At 52.3% G+C, this 13,623-nt stretch overlaps 1 protein-coding gene and 1 pseudogene across 2 annotated transcripts; both read left to right on the forward strand.

Moving 5' to 3' along the window:
- Positions 1-1,214: 1,214 nt before the first annotated feature.
- On the forward strand, positions 1,215-11,716 carry CLN3 (CLN3 lysosomal/endosomal transmembrane protein, battenin). 2 transcript variants are annotated; one of them, XM_054714522.1, is made up of 16 exons: positions 1,215-1,421; positions 1,610-1,730; positions 1,880-1,967; positions 3,757-3,886; positions 4,629-4,700; positions 5,062-5,141; positions 5,252-5,337; positions 5,834-5,906; positions 6,001-6,144; positions 7,083-7,204; positions 7,899-7,945; positions 8,034-8,102; positions 8,196-8,251; positions 8,371-8,464; positions 11,109-11,249; positions 11,357-11,716. In XM_054714522.1, the coding sequence occupies exons 2-16, from the start codon at positions 1,685-1,687 to the stop codon at positions 11,474-11,476; spliced, it is 1,368 nt and encodes a 455-aa protein (XP_054570497.1). In that variant the 5' UTR covers positions 1,215-1,421; positions 1,610-1,684; the 3' UTR covers positions 11,477-11,716. The 2 variants fall into 2 exon arrangements, with proteins under 2 accessions (XP_054570497.1, XP_054570498.1); XM_054714523.1 differs by having other exon boundaries at positions 1,217-1,421; positions 3,790-3,886.
- Positions 11,717-11,973: 257 nt separating this feature from the next.
- On the forward strand, positions 11,974-13,414 carry LOC103300827 (T-complex protein 1 subunit zeta-like; annotated as a pseudogene).
- Positions 13,415-13,623: the final 209 nt, after the last annotated feature.

Raw genomic sequence — 13,623 nt, forward strand, 5'->3', positions numbered from 1 at the left:
TATATTCACACCTCAGCCATTTCCGTCTCCCCACAAGCCACAGCCACTTTGTGAGAGGAAGCTGGGGTTTGTGGTTCCTGTTTCGCCTGGGGACAAGGAGTGGGAGTGAGTAGGGGGCTGGTAAGAGCTATGGCTTCTCATTTCAGGGTCATTAATGCTTTCCCAAGGGGAAGAAGGGGCTGGATTGGCGGCTTCAGTGCTGTTCCCTAATCTGTAGTCATTCTTGTGAAACAAAACTTGGCTAGGTTTTGTACTGTGGTTATTTGTGTCTGCCTCCCACCCTCCTGTGAGTTCCTTGAGGGCAGAGGCCATGTATGACACACTGATGAATTTCTAGAGCCCTGCATGGGTGTAGAACCCCATTTTTCATTGGTTGAGTGACCTGGGACGACCAAAAGGAGCACATTTCTAACAGCAGTCTGACGGCCTGGTTGTGAGAAAGAGCTGACACAGTTGGGCACAGGCTATTGGAAGCCCATAGGAGATACTAGCAGGGGAAGGAGGTGATGAAGGAATAGCAGAATGCTTCTTTACCACCTGGAGAAAGGTGAGAGAATCCACTCCTTATTTGGGATTATGTGAAGTGACACTGATCTACACCTCTTCCTCTAATCCGCTTCCGGAGCCCCACTTCCTAAATTTCTAGTTAGATAAAGGAGATGAGATCACAGAGTCAGAATCTTGGGCCTTAGAATCATCTGGTCTCAGCTCCCTGGGTGCAGGCAGGAATCCACAGCAGCCTGCTCAGCCAGCACCGGTCTCTGGTGCTCTCCTACGGTCACCTTTACATCTAACTTTGTATGATCATCAGGAACTTTGCTCTTTTTTTGTTGTTTTCTCATCTGTAAAACCGGGGGTTGGACGACTGTGATATTTTTTGGTTCTAGAATAATTTGGTAAAGGGACCTCTGAACGCCTTGGATACCGCCAATAATTCATGAAATCATCTTAGGTGGGTGTTACCTTTACATTCCGTTTCTAAAGCAATGTCAGGACAGCAGAAAGAAATAAGAATGGCCTGAAGCTGTCCGTCTTTGTTCCCAGCCAGAAACAATCGCGACTGGAAGGAGTAGCCAGGCGGCCATACTTGTTTCTGGCAAATGAGGGCCGCGAGCGCTGAAGCCGCTTCCTGCCATGATTAGTGTTGGCACCATACCCGCCGCGGCTTCGGGCGCCGTCAATCTAACGTCAGGGCTCTTCTTGCTGATTCCACCCGCCCCGGTTTTAAGCCAGCGGTTCCAGGGTTCCCCTGGCCTCTCTCGGCGCCACACCCCGAAGCTGGCAAGGCCTAAAGCGAAGATAGAGAGAAAACCCGGAAGTGGTGCGGGCCTCCGAGCACGTGATGGGGGAACCCGCTGGTGCTGTCACGTGACCAGCCGACCTGCCGCTCCCAGGTGCGGAATGTTCAGCTGCTCTTAAAGGTACAGGCTGCAGGGACCCCCTGCTTTAGAGGGGCGGGGGCAGAGTCCGGCGGGTGGGGCGTGGTGGGGCGGGGGAGACCGCGAGATGGGTCCCCGGCTTGGCGTAGTGGATTGCGGGGGGCGCGAGTGCAGCAGAGAAACGCAGCTGGGACCCGCAGCGGGGCGTTGACCCTTCTCACCTGTCACAGACCCTCACCGCCCCATCGGAGCCAACTCGGAACGTTCGCTGACTTTGGGCCCCTGGGGAGCCTCAGCCTGATGCCATGGGAGGCTGTGCGGGCTCGCGGCGACGCCTTTCAGATTCCGAGGGTGAGGAGTGCGGCCCCCCTCCCTGGAGTGCCTGCCTCTGGCCCGGGACCCCCTGACCGCTCCGGAGCAGGCGCGACCCGGGAGGACACCCGTGGGGTCCTCATACCCCGGAGAGGGTTGGGGGCCATGCCTTCTTCTCGCCCTCCCAGGAGAGGTGACCGCCCAGGAACCTCGGGAACCTCGGCCCCCTCCGCCGGACCGGCAGGGCGCCCATTGGAAGAACGCGATGGGCTTCTGGTGAGTGGCCTGAAGAGTTCAACATAAGTAAAATGGGGTGGGAAGAGGGAGGCCACAGGAGGAAGAGGGAAGTAAAGAGTTGAAAAAGGAGCTGAATCCACAAATATTTACTGAACCACTTGGTTTGGCCTGAGGTAATGTGTAAATTTCCCAAATTTAATCATTTTCTTACCACCTTAACATTTTGGCCAGATCCTCATACCACCTATGGGATTATTTACTTGTTTTTATTCCAACCAATTAAGCCTTTAAATCCATAAATATACGTTTGGGGTGTTTTTTTTTTAGCCTTATCTGGGGATATTTTTCCCATTGATTTCTAGAGAGATTGGAAGGGAGGGAGAAAGGAGAGAAAGAGAGAAAAGCATGGAGCAGAGAGAGACACATGGCTTGGTTGCCTCCCGCACTCACCCCTACTGGGCCTGGAGAACCTGCCACCCTTCCCTCTGTGGGCCGACATCTAACCACTGAGCAAACCGGCCAGGGCAATATATGTATTTTTTTTTAAAGAAAACTTTAAATCACTACTCTATAGAAAGCCAATATTTCCCTAATGCACACTTAAATAAGTGCATCGATACTTTTTAAAATATATTTTTAATTGATTTTTGGAGAGAGTGGAAGGGAGAGGGAGAGAGAGAGAGAAACATCATCCATCGACTGCCTCCTGCATGCCCCTTACTGGGGATTGAGCCCGCAACCCAGGCATGAGCCCTGACCAGGAATCAAACCTGTGATCTCTTGTTTTATGGATCAATACTCAACCACTAAGCCACAAGGGCTGGGAACTTTTTAAAAGATCATCCATCGCCCTAACCAGTTTGGCTCAGTGGATAGAGCGTCGGCCTGTGGACTCACGGGTCCCAGGTTCGATTCCGGTCAAGGGCATGTACCTTGGTTTCGGGCACATCCCCAGTATAGAGTGTGCAGGAGGCAGCTGATCGATGTTTCTAACTCTCTATCCCTCTCCCTTCCTCTCTGTAAAAAAATCAATAAAATATATATATTTTTAAAAAGATCATCCACCTCCTAAAATTACTTTAAGTACTGAAAAATACTCCTAGCACCCACCTAAACATCGAGGACCTGGGTGGCAGATTGGGTTGGAAGTGGCTTCCCATGTAACTCTAGTCACATGCCTCTCTGGGTCTCAGGTTCTCAGCAGAAATGGGAAGAGCAATAGTCCCCCTTCATGGGCTTGTGAAAAGGCACATGAACTCCCTCGCGCTGGACCCAGTTCCATTCCCATCACTGAGTGCTGCTCTGGGAGATGAATGTGTGCAAACAAGATCCTTCACGGATCATAAAGGACTTCGGTATTATCTGGTTTTGACCCTTCCGGAACTCCGCCAGGTGGAAGAGAAATTTGTATCCCCACTTGACACATGAGTAGGCCGAGACCACTCACGTAGGAGCGGCAGACTTGGGGCCTGAACGTAGTCCTTTGGTTTCAAGCCCCAGGACCTTTCTACTGACCCCCCAGCGCATCCGAGACAGAGGCTCCGTGGGTGAGAACTGCCCCAGGAACTGGTGGGAGCTCAGAGGAACAGTCGTCAAGGATGACTCTCTCCTCTTCCTGAGAGAAGTCTGGGAGATTAGATGTGAACACAAGTCTGTGATCCCAAAGCCCATATTTCAAACCCTAACACTGAATGGAGATGAGGTCTGGTGATAGAGAAAAAGGTGGGAGCTGATTGAAGGAAAGGGGAGGATTGGTGCTAGGATTGCGGTTAGATTGTAGGCCTGAAAGGAGGTGAAGATCTGTTCTAATATGTCAATTATATCTCAGTAAGACGGGGGTACTCTGTCCTGCTCACTCCAGGCTCTTGGGCCTTTGCAACAACTTCTCTTACGTGGTGATGCTCAGTGCTGCTCATGACATCCTCAGCCACAAGAGGGCATCTGGAAACCAAAGCCATGTAAGTGACCCTCTACCTTCACACTGTGGGAAGAGATGAGGGACTCACCCTTGAAACACTCATAGAACGGTAGCCAAGGGGTGGGGCAAGGGGCTGAAGTTCCCAGTCTCCCCGATCTCAGAGCAGGAAGGCTCTTTAGGAATCAGTTGGTGCCAGGTGTACAAACTCAGATGTTGGCTGGGTAGGACCATGGTCTATGGCAGATTCTTAACCCGCACACTGTTAACATTTGAGCTGGATCATTCTTTGTTGTGGGCCCGTCCTGTGCATTGTGGGATCTTTAGCAGCATCCCTGGCCTCTTTGCCAGATGCCAATAGCACCCTCTGCCCTCCAGTTGTGACAACCAGGAGTGTCTCCAGACGCTGTGGGATACAGTCACCTCTGGTTAAGGACCTCTTGTCTGTGAGGATCTCGAGGGCAACGCCCAAGGGGAGCAGCTGCCACCGTGCAGGTCCAACAAGGAATTTGGTTCAAGATCAGATTTTCTGGAAACCCATTCTTTCATGAAAGCTCCTGAACGTGTCACCCAAGTAAAGTCTATTTACAGGGCCATCTTTGGCCAGTGGGTCCTTCTATGGAAACCTCCTCCTTCCCATTGTGCACACAGAGAAACTGAGGTCCGGGAGGCCAGTGCTGACTCAAGGCCATCCTTCAAGTCAGAGCAGAGCTGAGACTAGAGCCAGGCCCTGTTTGTCTACCCTCTTGCCTCCCGGGGTGAAACACTTCCTTCTTTCCCATCAGGTAGACCCAGACCCAGTCCCCACCCCCCACAATAACTCATCTCGCTTTGACTGCAACTCTGTCTCCACAGCTGTGAGTACCCATCTGGTCCCCCCCTGACCCCCAGCCCCACCCCCTCAGCATCCAGCTGGGACTGTCCTAATTATGATCATTAAGACTGCCATTCCCTGAGCCCTTTCTGAGTGTAGCTAATATTGGCTCGTTTCATCCACGTAGCAGTACTGGGAGCTAGGCACTGTAATCATCTCCCATTTTCCAGATGAGGAAACTGGAGTCAGAAAATGTGAATGCCTTGACACACAGCTAAGGAGCGGCAGAGCTGGGACTTGAACCCAGATCTGAATTCAGAGCCTGTCGCAGGTCTCCTGGGCCACTTGGTTCAGAGGTTTGTCCCGGGGAAGGTCTGGGGTCTCACTCTGTCCTCCTGTCCCAGGCGGTGCTCCTGGCAGACATCCTCCCCACACTCGTCATCAAATTGCTGGCTCCCCTTGGCCTTCATCTGCTGCCCTACAGGTGGGGGGCAGGGGGCCGGAGGAGGGGCGGCTGGGATCTGTGAGGAGGCTGGGAGGGCAAAGGCGGTGAGAGCCGAAGCTGACCTTGCCCTTCCCTCCCCTCTCCCTCAGCCCCCGGGTCCTCTTCAGTGGGGTTTGTGCAGCCGGAAGCTTCATTCTGGTCGCATTTTCCCACTCGGTGGTGACCAGCCTGTGTGGTGAGCATGAGGTTTTGTTATCAGGTGGGGGGCCCAGAGGAACTGCAACAGAGCATTTGTGGGAGCAGTCGCCCCAACTCCGCAAAGGAAAGAGATTATTATTGTAACCCTCAGAAGCTGCTAGGACTGCTCAAGTAGAGGCCGGGAGATGAGGTCAATTTGCAGGGGTAGGTGGTGGCGGACAGGGGAGGAAATGGATGGATTAGATGGAGATGGAGGTGGGCAGAGGAACCAAGGCTCCGTCACGGGTGGAGGAGGCATCCAGGATGAGTTTTTGCTCCTGGTTAGACGACGGTGGGTGGTGGTGCCATTCATTCCCTGTGAGAGGGACTCAGAGGAGGCTTTGGTTCTACTTCATATCCGGACCCCCGCCCATCCAGGGATCTGTTTTTAGCCCCTCTGAGCTGATGCGGAGGAGGCCATGGCCAGACACCTCCAGGGCCTGGGGTAGGGGGAAGGCTAAGTATGGCCACTGTCATGCTTGTCCTCCCCCCAGGTGTGGTCTTGGCTAGCATCTCATCAGGCCTGGGGGAGGTCACCTTCCTCTCACTCACCGCCTTCTACCCCAGGTAAGCAGGCGGGGAGCGGGGAGCGGGGAGCGGGGAGAGGCGGTCCCACTGCTGGCTTTGGTCCCTCTTAGTGCTCCAGTGTTCTCCTTCTCAGGGCTGTGATCTCCTGGTGGTCCTCAGGTACTGGGGGAGCAGGGCTGCTGGGGGCATTGTCCTACCTGGGCCTCACCCAGGTTGGCCTCTCCCCCCAGCACACCCTGCTGTCCATGCTGGGCATCCCCGCCTTGCTGCTGGCCAGGTAAGCTGTGCGGGGCTGGGAGGGAGAGGGGTTTGAGGAGACAAAACTCGATCAGGATCCCAATCCTCAGATCCCTTCAGCCTTGTTATGAGGGATGTAGGTTCTAGACTCTGACGGGCCTGGATTTGAGTCTGGAGCCACCAAATCTTAGCTGTGTGGGATGGGACAAGTTGCTTTACCTCTCTGACCCGCGGTGTTCCCCTATCTCAGTGGTCGGCGAACTGTGGCTCGCAAGCCACATGCGGCTCTTTGGCCCCTTGAGTGTGGCTCTTCCACAAAATACCACAGGCCTGGGCGAGTCTATTTTGAATAAGTGGCGTTAGAAGAAGTTTAAGTTTAAAAAATTTGGCTCTCAAAAGAAATTTCAATCGTTGTACTGTTGATATTTGGCTCTGTTGACTAATGAGTTTGCCGACCACTGCCCTATCTCAAATGGTGGTCATTCTCCTTGCTTCCCTGCAAGGCGATGTGTGGTTCCCAAGGTGACTTGAGGGTGGACTTGATTAATTTTATGTGTATTTAGAAAAAATTTTAACCAATCAAACCTGTGATTTCACAGATTATTGCTTAGGACAAGGCCATGTAGAAAAGGGGAGTCAATTGAAGGAAAGCATTAAGTAAAGCATATTATACACTGGAGCAGTGTGGATATGACAAATAGCATGAAGACAAAACAGAATTGAAGTTTGGGAGGTTCTGGCTTAGCACAGAATGAACACATAATAGGCGGTAGCTAGAGCAGCCATTAGAATAATATGTCAAGCGAACAGCTGACTGGCGTAGTGTGAGCCAGGCCCGGTCGAAGCAGCAAGGAGACAAGTTTCAGCTCCAGGGAAGAAAGCGTTTTCTACATTTGGGGCTCTCTGGCACAGGATGGGGTGGGGTGCCTCTCCCGCTGACCGAGGCTCTTGGCCTTCTCTCCTCCCACCTACTCCTAGCTATTTCTGTTTGCTCACATCGCCCGAGCTCCAGGACCCTGGAGGGGAAGAAGAGGCAGAGAGGGAGGCTCGGCAGCCCCTGATGAGCAGCGAGGCCCCCGAGGCCCCCGAGTGGAAGCCAGGTTGGAGACACAGGAGGTCCTCAGATTTAGCCTTCCTCCCCACAGTGCACCATGGGAAGGGGAAGGGGATGCGTGAGAGCCGGTCGCAGTCAGCTAGTCAGGAAATGCTCATTGGGTACTTACTCTGTGCCAGACCCTCCAGCCACAGGGGTGGGTGGTGAGTAAGATAAGAAAATGAGGCCGGCTCGTAAACAGCTGAATCAGAAATGTGCTTTTCACATATTGGGAAGTGCTGGGAGGACACAAAGCAGTGATGTGCTAGAAAATGACAACTGGGGGAAATGGAGAGTTCTGCTTAGACAAGGTGGTCAGTGAAGGACTCTCTGAGGAGGTGTCATTGGGCTAAAATTTGATTGACAAGGCATCAGCCCCGTGGACATCCAGGAGAGCAGGTTCCAGGCAGAGGGAGCAGCAAGTGCTGTGGGAACGAGCCTGGATGTTCAAGAAACAGAAAGAAGGGGCCAGTGTGGCTGGGGTGGAGATGGACAGCCATCGAATGGTACAAGAGCCGGGAAGAGGTCTTGTCTTTTTTTTTTTTTTTAACCGTGGTGAAATACACATAACATGAAGTTCACTAGTTTAACCATTGTAACTGCACAATTCCGTGTGGGTGGGTTGATTCTTTCCCAGCAGCACCCCTTGGCGGAGCCCCTATGCCAACCTCACCTGCCCTTCTCTCCCTGCTCCTCCGCAGACTCCAGCTCAAGCCTCTCCCTCCAGGAGAAGTGGACTGTGTTCAAGGTATGCACGGAGGCTGGGCCCATCCCCATCGGTGGCCAGTGCCCGTCTCCCAGCCAACCACATATGTTGTGTCTTCTGGCTCTTCCAGGGCCTGCAGTGTTACATCATCCCGCTGGTCCTGGTTTACTTTGCTGAGTACTTCATCAATCAGGGGCTTGTGAGTGAGGGCACAGGGAGGCAGGTGGGGATAGAGATCGAGGTGGGGACCCACGTGTCCCTGCTCATCTCCGCTGTCTGGTCTTTGCTGCAGTTTGAGCTCCTCTTCTTCCGGAACACGTCCCTGAGTCACGCTCAGCAGTACCGCTGGTGAGAGCAGTGAGGAGGGTGGCAGGACGGGCTGTCTGCCGGGCGGGCCTGAGGTAGGGAGGGGCCGCCATGTGAGTAGGCACCAGAGGGCTTCTTCCTCCTCCCTGCCCCTGTCTCAGGTACCAGATGCTGTACCAGGCCGGCGTCTTTGCCTCCCGCTCCTCTCTTCGCTGCTTTCGCATCCAGTTCACATGGGCCCTGGCCCTGCTGCAGGTACGAGGCCCCTAGCCCCCACCCCATTCCCCCCTTCACTCCCGCTTCCCCAAGCACAGGAGCAGAGGCCAGCAGGGCTGCATGTCCAGTGTGTCCTTGGAGCCAGGCGAAGCTGATGTAAATCCCAGCTCCCGTGCTCAGTAGCTGTGTGACATAGGGCAGGCCTCCAAACCAATTTCTAGTTTCCTCATCTAGAAATCAGGCATGGCCACCATCTACTTCTCAGCGTAGCTGTAAGAAATAGAGATGAGAAGAGGAATGAAAGAACAAGACTTTATGTTGTGTCTCAATCAGGTAGAATCACTTACGTCATGATTATTTGCACAAGCCTCATGTAGAGCCACAGGCCTTCAAATAACATTTCTAACAATAAGAAAATGCAGTTCTTTTACTCTGCATGGTTAATTATAATAGAACTAGAAGCGTGACGCACGAAGATTCGTGCCAGAATGGGCCTTCCTTTCCCTGGCTGCCGGCACCACCTTCGCTCTGGCTGGAGCCGCCTTTCCACCTTCCCACGCTGCCCAGAGGCCCAGAGCGGTTGGGTGTGGTGCGGAATGCCTGCGTCATCGCCGCCATGGCAACGAGGCAAGCATCCCACCCCACCCCCAGCCACTTGGTGCCTGCGTATGCAAATTAAGCCACCATCTTTGTTGGGTTAATTTGCACACTCCTGATTGGCTGGTGGGCGTCGCAAAGGTATGTTCAATTAGTATGTTACTCTTTTATTAGGTAGACTAGAGGCCTGGTACACAAAATTGTGCACTCGGGGGGTCCCTCAGCCCGGCCTGCGCCCTCGCAGTCTGGGAGCCCTCAGGGGATGTCCACTGATAGCTTAGTTGGGGAGCAGGCCTAAGCCAGCAGTTGGACATCCTTAGCACTGCCGTGGAGACGGGACAGGCTCCCACCACCGCCACTGCGCTCGCCAGCCATGAGCCCGGCTTTTGGCTGAGTGGCACTCCCCCTGTGAGAGCGCACTGACCACCAGGGGGGCAGCTCCTGCGTTGAGCATCTGCCCCCTGGTGGTCAGTGCACGTCATGGTGACCGGTTGTTCCACCATTTAGTCGATTTGCATATTAGCCTTTTATTATATAGGATCAGTGACATTGTACTCAACAGATTGTATATCTCCAGGCTGGTGAGCAAGTTCAACTACCCATGACAAAAGTAATCTATAGCTTTAAGAAAACAAACACCTTTCCTTACAACAGTCTAACAAAAGTACTTTTTTTAAAATCCTCACCCAAGGACTTGCTCAGAGAGAGAGAGAAACAAACATCAGAGTGAGAGAGAAACACTGATTGGTTGTCTTCTGTATGTGCTCGGACCGGGGTCGAACCTGCCCCTGCAACCTTTTGGTGCACAGGACGACACTCCAACCAACTGAGCCACTTGGGCCGGGCTAAGAAAAGTACTTTTACATAATCAGCGTGTATTGTTTCTGCAGCCCCGTAGGTAACTATTAAAATAAACTTTCAATTACTATAGGAATGTCCTTTGCCCTTTTTAATGTACTTAAATCCATAAAAAGATCTAGAATAAGTATAGATTACCCTTGAACATTATAGCAACAGCATGCCAATATCCTCTAGCTTTCTCCTTTATTTATGGAAGCAGTACCGCCAGCCGAGGGCTTTGTAGCTCCAAAGGCCCAGATTGTTCTGTTAATAAATCTTAACTCAGGGTTCTTCATTAGATGCTGCTGACATGGAGTTTATGATTTCAGTTATAATTTCAACCAAGGCTGCTTTGTAGAAATAGGGGCGTATAAGCATTTAATTCCATTACAGAAAGCGTGTAGCCTAACGCTGCAGATGAAAGTGTTGGTAGTGTTTCACAGGTCACGTTAGTATTACCAGAGTGTGTCCTTTTAAATGCAGATTTCTGAGCCTCGCTCAGACGGGATGAATTAGGACCTCTGAGGGCGAGGCCTGTGGGTGACCCTCATGTGCATCAAACCGTGAACCACCATGGTGACAACCCTGCACTCAGGATGGGACACTGGGATCCCCTGAGGGGCCTTGGGTGGGGTCAGAGAGGCTTCCTAAATGAGGTGGGAACAGCTAAGCCAGAGTGTCTCTGCCTCAGCGCTGGGCCCCATCATCCTTTGTGGTGGGCTGTCCGGCCGCTCTGACCTCCACCCGTTAGATGCCAATAGCAGCCTCCATTCCCAGTTATGACAACCAAGATCTCCAGACATTGTCAAACGTGCTGTGGGCAGCACACCAAGCCCCAGTGAGAACCACTGGTCTAAATGTAGCCTCTATGGGGAAACTACTCAGGGAGCCCTGGGGAGGAGGAATGCGTCACAGGAGTAAGTGACCCTGACCCAGGCTGAGCTTTGGACAGTGGCAAAGGGATCCCACGTGAGGGGAGGTGGAATGGCATTCCAGGGATTAGGAATGACGTGAGCAAAGGGGCCAGAGAGGAGACCCACGAGGTCTGGGGTGCTGGGATAGGGTAGAGAGAAGGGGTGACCCAGATCCCAGAGTCTGGGGGGCCAGCTGGATGTTGGGATTGGATCCCAGCCTGCCAGCCCTCCCTCATCAGTGTCCCCAAGAACTGGGGCCGCTGGAGGGATGGCAGCCTCCCTTCTCCTGCCGCGAGTCCAGGCTCAGCCCTGCCCCCCACCTGCACCCACAGTGCTTCAACCTGGTCTTCCTGCTGGTGGACGTTTGGCTGAGCTTCCTGCCCAGCATCTACCTCGTCTTCCTGATCATTCTGTATGAGGGGCTCCTGGGGGGTGCTGCCTACGTGAACACCTTCCACAACATCGCCCTGGAGGTCAGCACCGGTCAGGCGAGGGCTGTGGGTGGCCTTTCTGGGGAGAGCCAGGGCAGGGGTGTGGAGAACAGAAGCCTCACCCCTGCTCCCTGCCCTCCCTCCCCCAGACCAGTGACGAGCACCGGGAGTTTGCCATGGCAACCGCCTGTGTGTCGGACACCTTGGGGATCTCCCTGTCGGGGCTCCTGGCCCTGCCCCTGCACGACTTCCTCTGCCGCCTCTCCTGACACTTGGCTTCTTGGGACACAGGACGCACTGGCAGATGGGCAGGCCAGACCCCGTGCCCACAGCCCAGGGCCCAGCCATGAGCTCTGCCCCTGGACTTCCCTGCACAACGGGGTTTCAGAGAAGCGCCGGGTTCCGTCTCCCCTTGGTCAAGGGGCAGCAGCTTTCTCCCACTCCACGCTGATCTCTGGGACTTTCTTGGCATTATGCCCTCGGAATAAATGCCTGTATTTATCGATTGATTCTGGTGCCATTTTTCTTCTTGGGAAAAAAAAAGTTTATTATAAAAGTAATACCAGCCCACTTTGGAGTATATACAGGAGAGTATAAAGACAACATTTCAGCAGATTTCTGCCTAGTCTTTCAGGCTTATTAATTCGCTCACTCGCTGTGAGGCAGTCTATACACATTTTTCTCCGACATGTAAGTTTCAAACATGCAAGGAAGCTGAGAGAATTTGTGCAGTGAGTACTCATACGGGCACTGCCTGGCTTCTACAATGATCACTTTGCTGTAGCTGCATCAGCTCTCCATCCGTCCATCTTATTCTTGTAATGCACTTCAAAGTAGGAGGCTGGGAGCTGGCTTTGGGCACTCTTCACGCTGGGTCTTTTATGCTTCTGCTTGGTCAGCTGTGAAGACCCTACACCCCAAGGCTAAAATGTACTAAAATTCATGCTGAACTTGCTGATGTCTTAGCAGGGGCTGTAGTTGACTCCATTTTGACCATTAAAAAAACAAGATGAGCCGAAACCAGTTTGGCTCAGTGGATAGAGCGTCGGCCTGCGGACTCAAGGGTCCCGGGTTCGATTCCCGTCAAGGCATGTACCTTGGTTGCGGGCACATCCCCAGTAGGGGGTGTGCAAGAGGCAGCTGATCGATGTTTCTCTCTCATCGATGTTTCTGGCTCTCTATCCCTCTCTCTTCCTCTCTGTAAAAAATCAATAAAATATATTTAAAAAAAAACAAGATGAACCTATTGACCTCTTAATGGTTGAGATCATGGATACAAGCTTCATCAGAGGTCTTGTTTTGGACAGTGGGCATGGAATCCTGACATGAGAATGAGAGTGGAAGATGCATACATCCTCAAATGCAATGTGTCATTAGAATATGAAGGGGTGGGGGGGGAAGCGAATTCTGGCTTTTTTTTTTTTTTTTTACAAGAGTGCAGAAGAGAGAAACCAGTAAAAACTGAAGGAAACTTCATTGAAGATAGAGTTTACAAATAGTAGAACCAAAAGCGAAATCCTGTGGAAGCTCAGATAAAGGATTTGTTGTTATTCATCAAAAGGGAATTGACCCGTTTTCTTTAGATGCTCTTGCAAAAGAGGGCATAGTAGCTGCGCAGAGCTAGAAGGAGAAGTATGGAAAGGCTGACTCTTGCTTGTGGTGGGGCAGCTCTAAATTCCTTTGATGGCCTAACTCGACGGGGACATGCAGGACCTGTCTGAGTAACCCTGGGGAGAAGAGAAGTTCGCCTTTACTGAGAAATGCGACCCAATAAGCACACACCCACTCAAATCAAAGAGGCGGTAAGAGCTGTCCTGAGGGCCGTTGGAAATGCTATTGAAGGCGCTGGTGCGGTGCAAGTGGCAATGGCAGAAGCCCTGGTCAAACGTGAACCCAGTGTAAAGGGCAGGGCCCAACTTGGAGTTCAAGCATTTGCTGCTGCTCATTTGCTCATTATTCCCAAGGTTCTTGCTCAGAATTGTGGTTTTGATCTTCCGGAAACACAAGTTGGAGTTCAAGCAGAACATCCAGAATCAGGTCCACCTGTGGGTGTGGCCTTGCGCACAGGTGAGCCCGTGGTAGCAGAGAGTAGGCACTGGGATAACGTCTGTGTACAGAAACAGCTTCTTCACGCCTGCACTGCGATTGCCACCAACATTCCCGTCGATGAGATCGTGCGAGCTGGAGCGTCGTCTCTGAAAGGTTGAATTGAAGCTTTCCTTGCGTCATTCTGAATCGTGACGACCACAGAGTGGGCCTAAAAATAGAGCTGTGGAATTTTTGCCCAATCTTCAAATGATTTTCAAAGCAATTTTCTTTTCCCATAGGAAGAAAGAGAAGACACTGGCATCTATTCAAATTCTGAAGTCTGAAATGATAATTACTGTGTATTTTAAATTGCTTTCAGTGTATACAC

Source organism: Eptesicus fuscus, chromosome 4, assembly GCF_027574615.1.
Source record: "Eptesicus fuscus isolate TK198812 chromosome 4, DD_ASM_mEF_20220401, whole genome shotgun sequence".
In the NCBI taxonomy this organism is placed as follows: domain Eukaryota; kingdom Metazoa; phylum Chordata; class Mammalia; order Chiroptera; family Vespertilionidae; genus Eptesicus; species Eptesicus fuscus.

Excerpts from the sequence above, each read along its gene's own strand:
- CLN3 (XM_054714522.1), top strand. The coding sequence starts at position 1,685 with ATGGGAGGCTGTGCGGGCTCGCGGCGACGCCTTTCAGATTCCGAGG. Across the intron at positions 7,946-8,033 it reads AGAAGTGGACTGTGTTCAAG|GGCCTGCAGTGTTACATCAT; the intron begins GTATGCACGGAG and ends TGGCTCTTCCAG. Across the intron at positions 8,252-8,370 it reads CACGCTCAGCAGTACCGCTG|GTACCAGATGCTGTACCAGG; the intron begins GTGAGAGCAGTG and ends CCCCTGTCTCAG.